A 19,035-nucleotide genomic window follows, 5' to 3' on the forward strand; every position below is an offset into this window, starting at 1 on the left:
ATATTTCAATGTTCACAAGTAAAGTTGTATTGGAACACAACCAAGCCCATTTGTTTATATATCGTCTACGACTGCTTTTGTACTACAAAGGTGGAGTTGAATGACCATATGGGCCACAAAGTCTAAAATATTTACTATCTTGCCCTTTATAGAAAAAGGATTGCCATCTCTTGCCAATAATCCCAAGATAGGAAACACAACATAAAAGTATTTCATTCAGTTAGCAACAAATATGTAAAACATCTAGGAATAAATATGATAAAACTTTACTTGGTTAAATGGCCACACATTGTTTTCCATAAGTTAATGTATAGATTTAATGATGCTTGAAACAAGACTCCAGAGAGATTTTTTAAAAACAGGATCACATAGAGTAATTTTGAAATAAATATTGGTCAAAGAATTAAATGGGGAGCAACCATTTGCAAAAGAAATAAGTGAATATTGATTTCAGAATAATTTGACTACATAAACAATGTAAAATTTCTATATATTTTTAAAGCTCCATAAGCACTGTTAAGAAGCAAATAAAAACTGAGAAATACATTTGTTATATTACAGCCTTAATTAACATGGATAGTAGTTGGTGCTGGGATTCCTAAAGGAAAAGGTTATGAATAATTTCATATTGGAAACCAACCAGTTAAGCTTCAGGATCTGAAAATGGAAATAACTAAAAGTCAATTCATTCATGACACATTTTTGGAAATCCATTAGGTTTAACTTTTTTTTAAAGAATTACTTGTGAATATCTTTACAATTACAGCATTCCTGAATTTTGGATCTTAAATATTATTTTTCTCTCTCCCTACGCTTAGGTACCATCCTTTGAATTTCTGTCTGAAAAACTCCAGTTTTACCAGAGACAGTTCAATGAAATCATTAGAGGAACATCTCTTGATCTGGTGTTTTTTAAAGATGCAATGACTCATCTTATTAAGGTTCTCACTATTGATTGTTTGCTGATATAAATAGACAATGTAAAAGCTTAGTGAATTTCACAGATAAACTTTTTTAGAGAATACTTTTATAGTATCTGATAGTTAATAGAAGAGAATCTATAGGTTAAGTCAGTTCACTCTCTTACAAAACAAAGGCTTAATCAGAAACCTCTTATTTGAATCCATCTATATGACAGCAACGGAGAAGGCAATGGCACCCCACTCCAGTGCTCTTGCCTGGAAAATCCCATGGACAGAGGAGCCTGGTGGGCTGCAGTCCATGGGGTTGCTAAGAGTCGGACACGACTGAGCGACTTCACTTTCACTTTTCACTTTCATGCATTGGAGAAGGAAATGGCAACCCACTCCAGTGTTCTTGCCTGGAGAATCCCAGGGATGGGGGAGCCTGGTGGGTTGCCGTCTATGGGGTCGCATAGAGTCGGACACGACTGAAGCGACTTAGCAGCAGCATATGACAGCAAATGTTTTTAAAGGGCAAACTGAGGGGTTTTGTGTTTGACTCGCTGAGTCAGAGTTTTACCTTTTTAGACAATAAGCTGGAGAACCCTAGGAAAAAAATATTCCCTCAAACTATGTTTTGGTGTAATGGAAATCCCGTCGCCCATGGAGGAAAAGTTGATGTGTTTAAAAATGTTGACTTCATGATTGACCTACAGACTATGGGGAAAGGGGAAATGTAGGTATACAGGACTGATAAAAATAGGAACCAACTGGAGGCATGACCTAAAAGGAGTATGGCTTGGATCCAGGTGTGAAAAGCTGCAGAAGGAGTTGTTTGTGTAATTTATAGAGGAAAAAGGAGTTTCTCCAACAAATTGGAAAAGGAAGGTTTTCATAAAGAGAAGACAGTTGACTCTGTATTTATTATAGAATCGTCTTCTGCAAAATTGGCGAATTTAAATTCATCTATTCAACAATTAATAGTTATTATTTAAAATATGGCACCTCATGGCACGTGGACTCCCTGGTTGTGGTACGTGGGCTCAGTAGTTGTGGCCCATAGGCTTAGTTGTTCTGAGGCTTGCAGGATCTTAGTTTCCAGACCAGGGATTGAACCTGAATTCCTTGCATTGCAAGGCAGATTCCCAACCACTAGACCACCAGGGAAGTCCCAACAAATAATTATTGAGTACCCACAGTGGCTTGGTCTTAGGGGCCTGGTACCCTGTTCTAGGTGCAAAACGACATAAGTGATTAACGGATTTAAAATATAATAGTAGATTTGACACATATCAAGGTGTCTGCCCCCTGTAAAACTTGAATTTTAAAAAATTCTTTGTTGTGGTGATAAATGAATTTAATGATCCATCTAGATTTTCTTCTAATCAGTGGTGAAGGTGAAGGTGAAGGTGAAGTCGCTCAGTCATGTCCGACTGTTTGCGACCCCGTGGACTGTAGCCCATCAGGCTCCTCTGTCCATGGCATTCTCCAGGCAAGAATACTGGAGTGGGTTGCCATTTCCTTCTCCAGGGGATCTTCCCGACCCAGGGATCAAACCCAGGTCTCCTGCATTGGAGGCAGACGCTTTAACCTCTGAGCCACCAGGGAAGCTCTAATCAGTGGTATTAATGTAAAAGACAGCTTTTTAGCAATGTCTCCAGCTGACCTGCATAAGATTCAAACCACAGTTTGGGCCTTATCCTCTCTGTGAGGGAATCTCCTTAGAAAAGCAACACAAGGCTAAAGGCTGTTTCCCTAAGTTTTTTTCTGCAGATGTTTCCATGCCTCCATTGTAAATAGAATTTTGATACTTTAAAAAAATTTTCACCAGCAGAGATATTGTAGAGGTAGCATTTGTTGTAGAGCTAAGTAGCATTTGTTTTCTGCTTAAGTCAGAGTGTTAGACTGATGATAATAAGCAAACAGTTGTAAACTGCTCCCTGCAGATTGGGAAGAGCAGTTCCATTACCTGTTGAGTCTGAAAATAATAAAATTACACGCACACACACAGAAAATCATTTTAAAATAGGAGATAGGAAAGCCAATTTGCACTCTTTTTCATGATGTAAATATAGATGGGCAATGAAAGAACTGGAATTGAATAAATCAATATGAAACCTTTTACATTAAATGAAAAAGTTTAATGTAGTCTTGAAGCATGTGGTCAAACCATGGACCCATTTATTGCAAGCAGATGTAAACAGCTGAATTCTATTTTCAAATATATACTATTTTATTTCAAAACAGATTTCACGAATAATCCGAACATCATGTGGAAATGCATTGCTTGTGGGTGTTGGTGGTTCAGGAAAACAAAGTCTTTCAAGATTGGCCTCTTTTATAGCTGGATATCAAATATTCCAGATAACATTAACCAGGTAAGATAAAATGAAACCCGCCAATATTTTTTTTCCCTCTATTGTTGATTTCACTGGAGTGAAATGTTGATTAAAAAAATTACATATATAATTATGACTGATTTGCGTTGTTGTATGGCAGAAAGCAACACAGCATTGTAAAGCAATTATCCTTCAACTAAAAAATGAAATAAAATTTAAAAAATTACAATAGGATTTATCTGAAGGTTCAGTGGTTAAGACTCCATGTTTCTACTGCTGGAGGCAACAGTTTGATCCCTGGTCAGGAAACTGAGATCCTGCATGCTGCTGGGCATAGCCAAATAAACAAAAATAAAAAAGATTACAACAATTTATTGTATTTCTTGTTTTTATTTCAGGGTAATATACATTAAAAAAAATGTTCACAAATCATGAGTGTCAAAAAGTTAGTACACCTATGTAGTTAGTTCACAGATAAAGAAATAAAACATCACTAGCACCCAGAAGGGGTGCAGTCCAGAAGTACACCTTGGGTCTTGTCCCAGTCACTACCCTCCTAAGGGGAACAATATTCTAACTTCTAAGCCCATTGATTTATTTTGCCTATTTTTTAGCTTATGTCAGTCAAAGCGTATGGGGTTTCCTTTTTTAGTGTCCAGTGTTTGTTGCTTGCACGGTGTTTGTGAGATTCATCCCTGATGCTACATGCAGCAGCAGTTTATTCATTTTCATTGCTGTGGAGCCTTCCATTTTATCACATATTGCCACAGTTGCTTATCCATCGTACTGTTGATAAACATTTGCGGGGTTTTTGGTTTGCAAACACAGCTGTTATGAATATTCTTGCACATGTCTGAGTATACTCCTCGAGACAGAAGTGGTGGGTATAACAATGCAGGGGGAGTGAGGAGAAGAGGCCAGGCAGCGGAGGAAATCCGGAGTGGTTTCCAGAAACCCCAGGAGCCAGAGAATTAGCCTAAAAACGAGCTTAAAGCATGAAGAGTGGTGTCAAACCTTTGAGTGGATCAGATGGGGGCAGAAGCCACCATTAAGGAAGTGAAAGAAGCAAATATAAACAAATCTTAAAACTCCTCAAGAGGCTTAGATATGAAAGAAAGCAGTGAGAGGAGTCTGGACCTAGAGAGGGTGTGCTGTGACCATGTCTATATATTGTAAAAGCAATGCCTAATAGTCTGCTTAATTTTAAAAAATGAGCAAAATGGCTTTGTGACTTCATTGAGTGGTCAGTGAGAGGGTTGCTCTATCAACTCTGGGCAGTTCTGAGTAAGGATGTGGACTAGGTCGCTCTCACGGGTGCAGCTACTTCTCAGCAAACCAACTTACCCGTTTCCCTTTTTAATGAGTTCTCCCCCTTGGGAATTATTTTGAGGGGATAGACCGTTTCTTTTTGATAGTATTCCTTTTGCTGAGATCTATAAGACTTTTAACTATAGTGCCACCCAGAAGGGCTTCACTTCCTCTCCTAATTGAAAAATAAGCTATGACATCTCTTATATGCAGAATCTAAAAAGAAATGATACAGATGAACTTATTTACAAAACTAAAAGAGACTCACAGACTTAGAGAATGAACTTACGGTTGCCAGGGGAAGAATAGGAGGAATGGATAGTTAGGGAGTTTTGGATATAGAATTATGTACACATTGCTGTATTTAAAATGGATAACCAACAAGGACCTACTGTATAGCATAGGGAACTCTGCTCAATGTTATGTGGCAGCCTGGGAGAGAGGGGAGTTTAGGGGAGAATGGATACATGTATATGTATGGCTGAGTCCCTTTGCTGTCCACCGGAAATTGTCACAGCATTGTTAATTGGCTCTACTCCAGTATAAAATAAAAAGGTTAAAAAAATAAAAGTAAGCTATTTATACATTTAAGTGTAGTTAAGCTTACTCCTTGGAAGAAAGGTTATGACCAACCTCAGTTCATTTCAGTTCAGTTGTTCAGTCATGTCTGACTCTTTGCGACCCCATGAATCACAGCATGCCAGGCCTCCCTGTCCATCACCAACTCCCAGAGTTCACTCAAACTCATGTCCAACGAGTCGGTGATGCCATCCAGCTATCTCATCCTCTGTCGTCCCCTTCTCCTCCTGCCCCCAATCCCTCCCAGCATCAGGGTCTTTTCCAATGAGTCAACTCTTCGCATGAGGTGGCCAAAGTATTGGAGCTTCAGCTTTAGCATCATTCCTTCCAAAGAAATCCCAGGGCTAATCTCCTTCAGAATGGATTGGTTGGATCTCCTTGCAGTCCAAGGGACTCTCAAGAGTCTTCTCCAACACCGCAGTTCTAAAGCATCAATTCTTCAGCTTTCTTCACAGTCCAACTCTCACATCCATACATGACCACTGGAAAAACCATAGCCTTGACTAGACGGACCTTTGTTGGCAAAGTAATGTTTCTGCTTTTAAGTATGCTATCTAGGTTGGTCATAACTTTTCTTCCAAGGAGTAAGTGTCTTTTAATTTCATGGCTGCAATCACCATCTTCAGTGATTTTGGAGCCCCCCAAAATAAAGTCTGACACTGTTTCCACTGTTTCCCCATCTATTTCCCATGAAGTGATGGAACCAGATGCCCTGATCTTCGTTTTCTGACTGTTGAGCTTTAAGCCAACTTTTTCACTCTCCTTTTTCACCGAGGCTTTTTAGTTCCTCTCCACTTTCTGCCATAAGGGTGGTATTATCTGCATATCTGAGGTTATTGATATTTCTCCCGGCAATCTTGATTCCAGCTTGTGCTTCTTCCAGCCCAGAGTTTCTCATGATGTACTCTGCATATAAGTATGACCAACCTAGACAGCATATTAAGAAGCAGAGACATTACTTTGCCAACAAAGGTCCATCTAGTCAAGGCTATGATTTTTCCAGTAGTCATGTATAGATGTGAGAGTTGGACTGTAAAGAAAGCTGAGTGCTGAAGAATTGATGCTTTTGAACTGTGGTGTTGGAGAAGACTCTTGAGAGTCCCTTGGACTGCAAGGAGATCCAACCGGTCCATCCTAAGGGAAATCAGTCCTGACTATTCATTGGAAGGACTGATGTTGAAGCTGAAACTCTGGTACTTGTGGTCATCTGATGCAAAGAGCTGACTCATTTGAGAAGACTCTGATGCTGGGAAAGATTGAAGGCAGGAGGAGAAAGGGACGACAGAGGATGAGATAGTTGGATGGCATCACCAACTCAGTGGACATGAGTTTGAGTAAACTCTGGGAGTTGGTGATGGACAGGGAGGCCTGGCACGTTGCAGTCCATGGGGTCTCAAAGAATTGGACATGACTGGAACTGAAGCTACATCATCTCGAATGCCCATAACAACCTTTACAAATTGGTAATTATCTTCATTTTGAAGATGAGGAAACAAACTGTAAAACATGAAGGGACTTTCATAAAACTGCAGGGCAGGGATTTGAACTCTGGTCTTCCTGGTTTTAATGCCAGTAGTCTTTCCATTAGACCCTATCGATTACACAGAACTCCCTATTACTTACATTATGAAACCTCCTTCAAATAAGTACTTCTTTATAATCCCTTTCATTGGCATCTACCCACGAGGATTTACATGCCACATTTAAGAAAATGTCTGCTTTGTTTTTACATATCATATCACTTCTGGTAGCACATGCATTTAGTAGGAAACAGGGTAAACAAGAAAAACAGAGACCAAGCTCGTCTCTCTTCAGAATCTGTGACCACATAATTATAACATTTCTATTATTTATATCACATTGCATAATGCATCTCTGAATCTAGTTGCTTAATGAGATGTGCAAATTACCATTATATGTAATTTATCACTAATTTTACTTATAATTTATCTATACCTTCTTACCAATCTAAGGTTATCCAAATATCTGATTAGTTTTAAATATTACATATATATTCACTTGGGAAAACATCTGTTGGCTGAGCACTGTTGGACTGTAGGGAATAAAAGTTCTTTTCCTTGTTCCCAATTATTCTGTCTGAGTCACTTGTAGTAAATTCCCCACTAACTTCTCAAGCTAAATAAAACCTATTTATTTAGAGTGGTAATGTACAGCTGTTTAGCTCTGTGTTTTCTAGCAGGCACTATTAACTTAGAATCTATTGGAGCAGGTGCAGATTATGCTCTAATTATCATGGATTATATTGTGTTTTGAGATAAATGATGACTATATTTTCATTTAAAGCTTGCTGCTCCTTCTCTTCTTAGGTCTTATAATGTGAGTAATCTCACGGATGATTTAAAAGCCTTGTACAAAGTTGCTGGTGCTGATGGCAAAGGCATCACTTTTATCTTTACTGACAACGAAATAAAAGATGAGGCATTTCTAGAATATCTCAACAACCTGCTATCTTCAGGGGAGGTATGTCTCCAAAGTAGAGAAAGAAGTTACATTTTTAAAATGTAAATCTGAATAGAGAAAGCAGCAGTCTTTCAGAAGTGAGGTATTTAGGGACTTCCCTGGTGGCCCAGTGGCTCTGAGCCCCCAACGCAGGGCGCCCAGGACCAGTCCCTAGTCAGGGAAGTAGATACCACATGCTGCAACTAGAGTTTGCATGCTGCAGCAAAGATCCTGGACGGATGCAACTAAGACCTGGCACAGCCAAAGAAATAAATAATAATTATTAAAAAAAGAAATGAAGCCATTTGGTACCCATTTTTCATTTTAGAAATGATTAACACATGAGGTTCAATCGATCTTTTTGAAGTTTCTGTGAAATTAATGCTGCTTACCTCCAGATATTTTATATGTTTTCTTCCATTTTAAATATGGTTCCTTATTTGTCTCATAAATCTTTGGCTTGATCCTGTAATTTATTTTAGGAGAAGCAAAATTTATCTATCTATATCATTTATGTATCTAAATATTAGGAGTATAGAATGGTTGAAAAAGTTACCCTAACTGTAAGTAGATGTGTATGTCAACACTGAGCACCAAAGAACTGATGCTTTTGAACTGTGATGTTGGAGAAGACTCTTGAGAGTCCCTTGGACTGCAAGGAGATCCAACCAAGCCATCCTGCTGGAAACCAGTCCTGAATATTCATTGGAAGGACTGATGCTGAAACTGCAACTCTAATACTTTGGCCATCTGATGCAAAGAACTGATTCATCGGAAAAGACCCTGATGCTGAGAAAGATTGAAGGCAGGAGGAGAAGGGGACGGCAGAGGAAGAGATGGTTGGGTAGCATCACCGACTCAATGGACATGAGTTTGAATAAACTCCGGGAGTTGGTGATGGACAGGGAGGCCTGTCATGCTGCAGTCCCTGGGATTGCAAAGAGTTGGACATGACTGAACAATTGAACTGAACTGAATGTCACCACTGCTGACACCATTTTTATCGTCACTTCTTTGACCACCAACATGTGTGGTACTTTATTAGAAGGATGCACAGGACTCAGCATATAGTTGAGCTTATGACTAAGATGTATTGCAGCCGCACAGAAAGGATTTTCAGCTGAATCAGTAAAGAAAAAGACACATCCGGGGGAGTCGGGAAATCCATATACATGCTTCCTATTAATATGTTCTCACTACAGAGTCCATACAGAATGTGTTTTTGGTGTGAAATGAAAGTGAAGAAACACGAAGTCAAGTGCAGAAACACATGTGCTCTTTCTGTTCAAGGAAGCTCATTTGAGACTCAGAATTCAAGATTTTCTTAGGGGCTGGTCATGTAGTTGTTCTCTGCCTAACCACAATTGCCAAAATTCCAGACTCCCAGAAGGAAAGCAGATGTTCACCATATATCCCAATGTTTTAATAAATAGTCTAGGTACAGTGGAACAGCCTTATCGATTAGTAATGGAGGATTCCTTCCAAAAGCCTGTTTCTCAGATGCCAGGCAAAGGCCAGCCCTGCAAGCGCACCTTGCGTATGAACTCTTCCCTTCACAGTATGGATGCTTACTTTCGTATGCTCTAGTTAACTATTTTGGAACCACAGTTGAGACTGACTGTGAATCAGAACGGAAGGCATCACTGGACATTTAAAGTGGTGACTGGAATGGTAAACAAGATGGCTTTTTGGTAATAGCTATTTGAGCAAAAGGAAACTTAATTTGCTCCTGATTAAGCTGCTAAATAAAAAGTTGCACTCTTGTAATTTCTGGCAAACTAGGGATTTGACTGTAGAGACGCAGGAAAAAATATGAAAAGAAATGACATGTGGTGGTGGGGGTGGGGGGAGTGGGGAAGGACCAGACTTTGGCAGTGGGGAACTCTCAAAATACTGAACCCTTTCTTGCCTATTCCTCAAAGATCTCCAATTTGTTTGCACGGGACGAGATGGATGAAATCACCCAAGGGCTGATATCGGTCATGAAAAGGGAGCTCCCTCGCCATCCTCCCACCTTCGATAATCTGTATGAGTACTTCATTTCAAGATCAAGGAAGAACTTGCACGTTGTTCTCTGCTTTTCTCCAGTGAGTTTTTACTTTAGTTATTTCTATGTAGGAGGAGTTACTTCCTTGAATGTACTTAGTTCACCTTCTCTGATGAGATGATTTGCTCAGAAATGAACACTTGTTACTTCTTTACTACCACCAATCTCCACTGACCAAAATCATACTAAAGAGTGAAAATTGAGTATACTCGTTAGCAATTATTGCATACCCTACAACTTTGATTACCTAGAGACAGAAATTATTTGATTTTAAGGGATTTGGTGATGTAGTCTTGTCTAGCTTTAGCGCCAATATAGTCATACCATCTAGAATGTCCCTGATGTAGGTTTGAATGTCTCTCACTCACTGTGCTATCCAGTATTCTAACCATTAGCCATGTGTGGTCATTTGATTTTTGATCAGTTAAAATTAAGTAAAAATGAAAATCTAATTTCTCAGTCCCACTAGCTTCATTTCAAATACTCAATAGCTGCACGTGGCTAGGGATTACTGTGGAAAGCACACATATAGATCCTTTCCATCATCACAGAAAATTCTATTGGGCAGTTCCGCTCTTGGGGGTGGGGGAGGTGGTGCACTAACTTATAGGGCATCTTGCTTAATTTTTAGGTAGTCTAATAGCCAGAAAGATCTTCTTTACAAACAGTGGAATTTTGTCTCTGACTTTTCACCTGTGATTTTGTTTGTCCTGTAAAGTGAATCCAATCCCTCTCCTGCATTCAGCTCTTCAGATATTTGGGGAAAGTTTCTGCAGACTCCCTAAGTCATTTCTTTTTTAGACTAAACACCTCCCATTCCTTCTGCAGATCTCACTTGCCCTGGTTCCAGGCCTTTCACTGTCCTGGTCGTCTCTCTCTAGAAATGTGGTTTGTCAGTTTCCTTTTTTTTTTCCATCCATTTTTCCTTTCTTGGAATAGATCTTTAACGTCAGATTGTTTAAAATTTTCTTTAAAATTTTAAGTATCAAATTTAGTTTTTTTTTTTTTTTGCTTAAGAATCCCTCTTGAGCCCCCCCCCCCCCCCCGCCCACCTCCTGTCCCACCCATCTAGGCCGTCACAGAGCACCAGGCTGGGCTCCCTGTGTTGTGCAGCAGCTTCCCGCTGGTGATCTCTCTTTTACGTGATAGTGTACATATATCACTGCTACTGTCTCGATTCCTCCTACTCTCCCTTCTCTCGCTGTGTCCACAAGTCCATTCTTTTTGTCTGCATCTCTATTTCTCCCTTGTAAATAGGCTCATCGGTACTGGTTTTCTAGGTTCTTTATATATGTGTTAGTATACAATATTTGTTTTCTCTTTCTGACTTACTTCACTCTGTATAACAGGCTGTAGATTCATCTACTTCACTACAACTGACTCAAATTCATTCCTTTTTATAGCTGAGTAATATTCCATTGTGTATTTGTAGCACATGGGCAAAGAAGATGTCAGTGTCTTCTTACATGTCTTCTTCTAGCTTCTAGAATTGAGCAGATCGAGTCTTAGGAAAGGAAAGAGTGTGGAACTATTACCTCCTTGCACCTGTACACTTAATTTACATATTCATGCAGTTAAGAAGATTTCTAAAAAAATTTGTTGTATCAGGCTATTGGCTCAGAATATAAAAAGGTCTCTCTGCCTGACTTATAATCCCTCTGTGTTTTTTTAATATATAATTTTTTTTTAAATTTATAATGCTTTTTGACATTTCTGTCGCTAGGTTGGTGAGAAGTTCCGTGCCCGCTCTTTGAAATTTCCTGGCTTGATATCGGGCTGCACCATGGACTGGTTCAGCCGCTGGCCTAGGGAGGCGCTGGTTGCTGTGGCCTCCTATTTCGTTTCAGGCTATAGTATTGTCTGCTCTAGTGACACTAAAAGACAAGTCGTAGAAACAATGGGCCTCTTTCACGACATGGTTTCAGAGAGCTGTGAAAGTTATTTCCAAAGGTAAGTGATGATGCATAAGTGTAATAGCTACAGAAACACAAGGTTCACTCCAAAGAGGAATAAAATGGAACTTCCAGTAAGACACTCGTCACAGTGATTGAGCTCGAAATCCCAGCTGCACTTAGATTTGTCCCTTGCTTTGATTTTCTAGTGATTATGTAATAAAATGATGACAAATAATTGAGATTTTAAAATTAACTAGTGTCCATACTTTTAACTATCCCTTTCCCTCCGGGCTTCAAAGTAACAGATACTTAATGAATTATTTAAATTCACTTGCTTAATTTATTTTTTGGAAATGACTTAAAATAATTCATTATAAACTCTTTAAAATTTGTTTCTTATTCAAGTTCATTATTTATTTGGTTAAAGAAGTCCACAGTTCTAAAGTTTCATTATTGCCTTATGCTAAGGGATATGTATATGCATCACTTAATCTTGTCCGTGTTTTCTTGACAAATAATTATGAAACTAAAGTTTAATTGACAGTAGAAGAGTCCAGTCCCTAAAAGCAGAAATGGTGTTCATGATGTGAAAGCTGATGTTGACAGTTCAAGAATATAGCAGTCTTTTCCAAAGTGTGATAGTCACTGGTATGATTGCTATAAATAAAGGTGGGCCAACATGGTTTCTATAACAGAGCACTTCTTCCTTAGGGTTCATGGATGAGCTTCAGGGCATGCAGTACCTCCCAGAAAGACTGGGCCTATTTTTCTGCACAGAGAGTCTTCAGTTCAGTCGCTCAGTTCTGTCCAACTCTTTGCAAACCCATGGACGCACACAAGGTCTCCCTGTCCATCACCAACTTCCGGAGCTTACTCAAACGCATGTCCATTGAGTCGATAATGCCATCCAACCATCTCATCCTCTGTCGTCACCTTCTCCTGCCTTCAGTCTTTCCCAGCATCAGGGTCTTTTCTAAGGAGTCAGTTCTTCGCATCAGGTGGCCAAAGTATTGGAGCTTCAACTTCAGCATCAGTCCTTCCAATGAGTACTCAGGACTGATTTCCTTTAAGATTGACTGGTTGGATCTCCTTGCAGTCCAAGGGACTCTCAAGAGTTTTCTTCAACACCACAGTTCAAAAGCATGAATTCTTCAGCCCTCAGCTTTCTTTAAAAGTCTGACTCTCACATCCATACATGACTACTGAAAAAACCATAGCTTGAAGTAGACGGACCTTTGTCATCAAAGTAATGTCTCTGCTTTTTAATATGCTGTCTAGGTTGGTCATAGCTTTTCTTCCAAGGAGCAAGCATCTTTTAATTTCATGGCTACAATCACCATCTGCAGTGATTTTGGAGCCCCAAAAAATAAAATCTGTCACTGTTTCCATTGTTTCCCCATCTATTTTCCATGAAGTAATGGGACCAGATGGAGAGTCTGGGTAGCACTTAATTGATTTTCCAAGGGTTAGGGGATCCTGTCTCACAAAAAACTTGTTTATCCTGTGTCGTTTTCTTTACTTAATACTGTACTTGGACCATCCTCTTAAACAGTCATAGATAGTCTCCCAGATTCTCTTGGTAAATCTGTATATATTAATTCTCTTTGTTGGAAGATTTTTTTTCTGCTTAACTTGAACTCCACCTCTGCTGCTGTCAACTTGTGAAGAGAAGTTTTCACCTTTGTGCAGCTATAAAAACCCATGTCTTTATTTTTGAAAATTTGGTGTATTTTTCAAAGTTTTCATATCCTCTTATTGTAGAAGTTTATTCTGAATGTAATATATATGCATAATATGGGACTTTCCTGGAAGTCCAGTGGTTAAGATTTTGCCTTCCAGCGTAGGAGGTGCTGGTTTGATCTCTGATCAGGTAGCTAAGAAAGATCCTACATGCTTCACAGCCAAAAACGGAAGCAGAGTTGTATCAAATTCAATAAAAGGCTTTAAAAACAGCCTGCATAAAAAAAAATCTTTAAAAAATATTTATATAATGTTTTACTATAGTCACATATATGCCAGAGTCCTTAAAAATTCTTTTTAATGTTCAGAACTCTGAAAGTAAAAATTTAATATAAAATAAACTTAATGTAATATAAAAATATAAATTTATAGTATGTGAAGATCTCTTCTTTGACTTGAGTTTCTCCTGTATAAAAAATTTTCCTTTTACTTGTTTCTATTGTTAAGTATAATTACTATACTGGAACCATAGTGAGTTGGATGTTTGGATCAAATGTGCCTTGATTTCAACGATAATCCAGAAATTCAGGGGAAAGATTGACTTTCACCTTTGTAAGCCCACTTATCTGGGTTTCTAGTGGGGAAGAGATGTGTAGCAAATATCTGGTGAATGAAAACAGATCTCAGCACAAATTCATTTCAACCACTTATCCCTAATATCTGTATAGAACATTAAAGTTTACAAAGTGTGTTTACATATGCTGTTTTATTTTTTGATTTTCACAAAATCCTAGGAGGTGTAGGACAGTGAGTCTCTTCTCAGTTTTCCAGAAGAGGAAACAGAAGCCCAGAATGGGGATAAGGGTCAGGTCAAAGAATCAGTTAGAGATATTGTATTCCTGCTGCCTCACCTGAAGGTCTTTTTTTCTGTTCTACTCTCAGATACCGCCGAAGAGCACACGTGACTCCCAAATCTTACCTCTCATTTATAAATGGCTATAAAAACATTTACACTGAAAAGGTGAAATATATTAATGAACAAGCTGAACGTATGAATATTGGTAAGCGGAACAGAATCTGGTCTTTTAGGGCTTGTCTGAAAGAGATCCCAGTATTTTGTTTGGTAGACATTGTTGTTTGAAAATGAAATACTTATTTTTCAAATTGAAATATTGATTTATAATCAATGTTGAAATATTGCTGGTAGTAGATTATTTTGAGGGATATCTTTATGGGTCTTTTGACCTGTCAAGAAAGTCTGGGCAGAAAAAATGTAAACAAAGGTGGCCTGTTTTTCTTGGGGAACCATTTCTTCCAGCTCTTTCAGCTTTGGGTCCATCCTGTTGGGTACTGAGTCACCGTGGTTGTTGAGCTGCTGCTTACAGATGGGGAAAAGCCAGCCCTTGGGTACTGACCACAATTTCAATTTATGGTTTCTTTGCCGTTTCCCTCAATTTGTGTAAACTTTGCCGTGTTACTGCTTCTCAGATTTCTAACAAAGGAAAAGACAAAACAGAAACAAACGTGAACAAATGAAAACAAAAAGAGACTTTACGTGAGCAGTGGTTTTCTAAGTGTCCAGTATATGTAGTATAAGTAGGAAAACAGGTTTTATGTCCAGAAAGCATTTGGCCCAAATAATCCTGAAATGCCTTAGTGCTGTATTTTCACTTCTACACAGAATGTGGTCACAAAGCATAAAGGTCTGTGAAGTTACAGTGATGGTGGGTGCCCTGTAAGAGAGGCTTCCTTCTGCTGGCTTTCTCATGACTTTCCTACAGCTTTTTCACATGATGCTCTAGAATCAGTGATGTGCTGAAGCTACCTGCACTGGCTCATGGGAACTGATTGTTAAATTAGGAATGTTATGATCTTGTTGATAACCACAGCCTTTATTAAAAGTTAATAAACTTACAATTAAATTAATTATGTTAATGAGGGCAAGCAATACTAAAAACTCGTTACTTCTTAGTTATTTTTACTTTATTTTATTATTATTAATGTTCTTGGGGAACATTATTGTTTTTATTCTATCTTTGTGATAGAAATATTATATAATGGTGTGTTGCTGAGAAGCTCTTGGTAGCTTGAAATCAGACAAGGTGGGATTATCTACACTGTGGAAACTGGAACCATCCGAATGAATGCCCTCACTCCAGACCCAGACTCTAAATGTTTACCAGCACACCTCTGTCTAGCGCCTAGTGAGATTTTCAGTTAACCAGTTATTTTTGTCTAGAGCACTGAGAGTCTCAGAAACAGTTGCAGAAGTTTAGCAGTTATTTTCACCTTTATAGCAGAGAACCACAAAAATGTTAATATATTATGTCTCATTTGCCGTCTCAGTTGCAATGTGATTCAAAGGCAAAAAACGATAGTTACAAACTGTTTGCAAGCCAAGGAGAGCATACATTTGTCAAATAAGTTTCCTGGCTAAATTCATTTTACTTGTTATAGCAATATGAGTTTCCCTTAAATGTAACTGGATGCTATTCTTCAATCAGACCTATTTTCTTCATTTCCTGCTGAACCAAAACTGTTAGAAATATGGTCAGTATTATTGCTTCTATAATATGTGTATTTTAAGACATCTTGTCCATAGTTATTTTGTGTTTGTTATAGTATACATTATGGTGCCTTAGGGCTTCCCAGGGGGCCCTAGTGGCATCCCAGGTGGTAAAGGACCTGCATGCCAGTGCAAGAGACATAAGAGATATGGGCTCGATCCCTGGGTCAGGAAGATCCCCTGGAGGAAGGCATGGCAACCCACTCCAGTAATCTTGCCTGGAAAATCCCATGAACAGAGAAACCTGGTGGGCTACAGTCCAGGGGGTTGCAAAGAGTTGCACATGACTGAAGAGACAGCATGCACCCAGCACATGGTTCTTTATAAGTAGCAAATATTGAATAAGTTTTTGATGAGGGGATAATCATATATTTAGTGAAAGTGTCTATGTGTGTGTTTGTAAAGGTCTTGATAAGCTGATGGAGGCAAGTGAATCTGTTGCAAAACTCTCTCAGGATCTTGCAGTAAAGGAGAAGGAGTTGGCAGTGGCTTCCGTAAAAGCAGATGAAGTGAGTTGGCATTTACACTGTGAAGGATATCTTCCCACATTTAAAAAAAAAGCATTGTTTAAAAATGTTATTAAAAAGTAAACAGAATATAAACCTACAGGTTATTTCCAGTAAGATACAGCCCACATGGGGTGGCAAAAGAGTCGGATACGACTTAGCAACTAAACACCAATAGCAACATTTACAAAGACCATTAGATATTTTTGTTTAATTTATACCAAAACATACCTAAACTAATATATCCTCTACTTGGTCTAAGACGGTTTTTTTTTTTTTTCCTTCTCTGGTTCTCTCTCATTTTCTGTCATCTGTATAGGAAATTTCTGCTTGACAATAAATTATATTAAATCTTCTCTTTAAGGTCTCTGCAGACTCTAGGTTTCTGGGGGTAGCCCAAGTTTGATCTGAAGTTGGTTTTAAGGAAGGAAAAGAATAAAAAGAAGAGTTGATTGAGTCTTTTCTAAAGATGCTTCTCCCAAGGTGATAGGGATATATATGTGTTACTTCCCTACCTACTGCTTCTCCCCCAGTCTCAGGCTGCTTTTACCTTCCATCGCAGTCACTTAAGAATGGGTGCTTAAGTCTCGACCTTTAGCCAGTTATTGAAATATTAGAGCCTGGGAGAGGCACTTAGCATATGACATAAGGTAGACCCTTAGCATCTGGATATATGGCAGGCAGTCAACAAACATTAGCTATTTTTTTTGTTATTACATGGGGCTTCGTATGGTTTCTGACCTTATTCCGTGGCACTGACTTTGAATAGTTTTAATTTTCTAGAAATAACATAGAGTATAAATATCATTTTTCTGAAAGTTTAAAATATTTATTAATATAGTTCATGACCGAGAGAAGCTTAGGAAACAAAGACTACAGAACTGCTCAGAGGAGTTACTTTAATACATCTTAAAATATAGACAACTTAAATGGGGGATGAATTTTCTCTCATTCTTGTTTTATATCATATACTCAAATCTGTAAATTATGCTGAAAAGGTTTCTATTGACCTCACGTTTCCTTTCTTTAACAGGTATTAGCAGAAGTCACAGTAAGTGCTCAGGCTTCAGCCAAAGTGAAAAATGAAGTGCAAGAAGTAAAAGACAAAGCCCAAAAAATAGTGGATGAAATCGATAGTGAAAAAGTAATAGCTGAGACCAAGCTCGAGGCAGCTAGGCCTGCACTGGAAGAAGCAGAAGCAGCCCTGAATGTGAGCAGTGCCTTGTTTTCCCTCCCAACACAAGTCCTAGCTGGCACCATGTTTCATTACATAAAATTTAGTTACGGGATTCTTGTAATCAGAAAACTGAATTGAATTCTTTATTTTCTTTCTTAATGTGATTGTAATCTCTGAGTCTTGAAGCAAATATTTCTGCTGATTACATTTCCTAAGTTTATTTTTTTAAGTCTTTACTTCCCATAACTTTTTTTTGCATTTCTTTTGCATGGGGATGGTCTTGATCCCTGTCTCCTGTACAATGTCACAAACCTCCGTCCATAGTTCATCAGGCACTCTATCAGATCTAGTCCCTTAAATCTATTTCTCACTTCCACTGTATAATCATAAGAGATTTTATTTAGGTCATACCTGAATGGTGTAGTGGTTTTCCCTACTTTCTTCAATCTAAATGTGAATTTGGCAATAAGGAGCTCATGATCTGAGCCACAGTCAGCTCCCTGTCTTGTTTTTGCTGACTATATAGAGCTTCTCCATCTTTGGCTGCAAAGAATATAATCAATCTGATTTCGGTGTTGACCATCTGGTGATGACCATGTGTAGAGTCTTCTGTTTGCTATGAACAGTGCGTTCTCTTGGCAAAACTGTATTAGCCTGTTATGCCCAGAGTCCGAGTCCCCAAAACTGAGAGAATAAGACATCCACAGCAATGCAAAAGCATAAAGGGGTTTTATTGCTAGCTCGAGCTAGGACTCAGTTCTCATCCAGCGCAGTGGAATCTGACAAGAGCCCCAAGTTCTGAGTAACAGCTGCTTTTATACAGGCGGTTCTTTGTCTCAGCAACAGTGTAGCTGGCGTGTGATGACTGGCTAAGCTGTACGCGCGCGAATTTTAAATCCCGCATCCCTATCCGGATTGGCTCAAGCATGGCGTGAATGGGGACTCTCCTGATTGGCTCGGGGGTATAGTTCCTGGAATCATGACTCAGGTCTATGAGAATCCGAAACTTTTAGGCCTAGTGTAGCTTGCTGAGCCTGTCATGGCTCAGGTTAGGTCCTAACAAGCCTTTGCCCTGCTGCATTCCATATTCCAAGGCCAAATTTGCCTGTTACTCCAGGTGTTTCTTGACTTCCTACTTTTGCATTCCAGTCCCCTATAATGAAAAGGACATCTTTTTGGGTGTTAGTTCTAAAAGATCTTGTAGGTCTTCATAGAACCGTTCAACTTCAGCTTCTTCAGCGTTACTGGTTGGATTACTGTGATATTGAATGGTTTGCCTTGGAAACAAACAGAGATCATTCTGTCATTTTTGAGATTGCATCCAAGTACTGCATTTCAGACTCTTTTGTTGACCATAATGGCTACTCCATTTCTTCTAAGGGATTCCTGCCCGCAGTAGTAGATATAATGGTCATCTGAGTTAAATTTACCCATTCCAGTCCACTTTAGTTTGCTGATTCCTAGAATGCTGACGTTCACTCTTGCCATCTCCTGTTTGACCACTTCCAATTTTCCTTGATTCATGGACCTAACATTCCAGGTTCCTATGCAATGTTGCTCTTCACAGCATCGGACC

General features: G+C 38.9%; 1 protein-coding gene across 1 annotated transcript in view; it reads left to right on the top strand.

Annotated features, from left to right (window-relative positions):
* The window catches only part of DNAH8 (dynein axonemal heavy chain 8), a 314,414-nt gene that overhangs the window by 175,375 nt on the left and 120,004 nt on the right, over positions 1–19,035 (top strand). The window contains exons 60-67 of the mRNA XM_068961103.1: positions 819–941; positions 3,150–3,280; positions 7,456–7,609; positions 9,511–9,675; positions 11,359–11,585; positions 14,153–14,271; positions 16,182–16,285; positions 17,316–17,492. Coding sequence (XP_068817204.1) covers positions 819–941; positions 3,150–3,280; positions 7,456–7,609; positions 9,511–9,675; positions 11,359–11,585; positions 14,153–14,271; positions 16,182–16,285; positions 17,316–17,492 — 1,200 coding nt within the window. The remainder of the gene's footprint in view (positions 1–818; positions 942–3,149; positions 3,281–7,455; positions 7,610–9,510; positions 9,676–11,358; positions 11,586–14,152; positions 14,272–16,181; positions 16,286–17,315; positions 17,493–19,035) is intronic.

This window comes from Capricornis sumatraensis, chromosome 22 (assembly GCF_032405125.1).
Source record: "Capricornis sumatraensis isolate serow.1 chromosome 22, serow.2, whole genome shotgun sequence".
Lineage (NCBI taxonomy): Eukaryota > Metazoa > Chordata > Mammalia > Artiodactyla > Bovidae > Capricornis > Capricornis sumatraensis.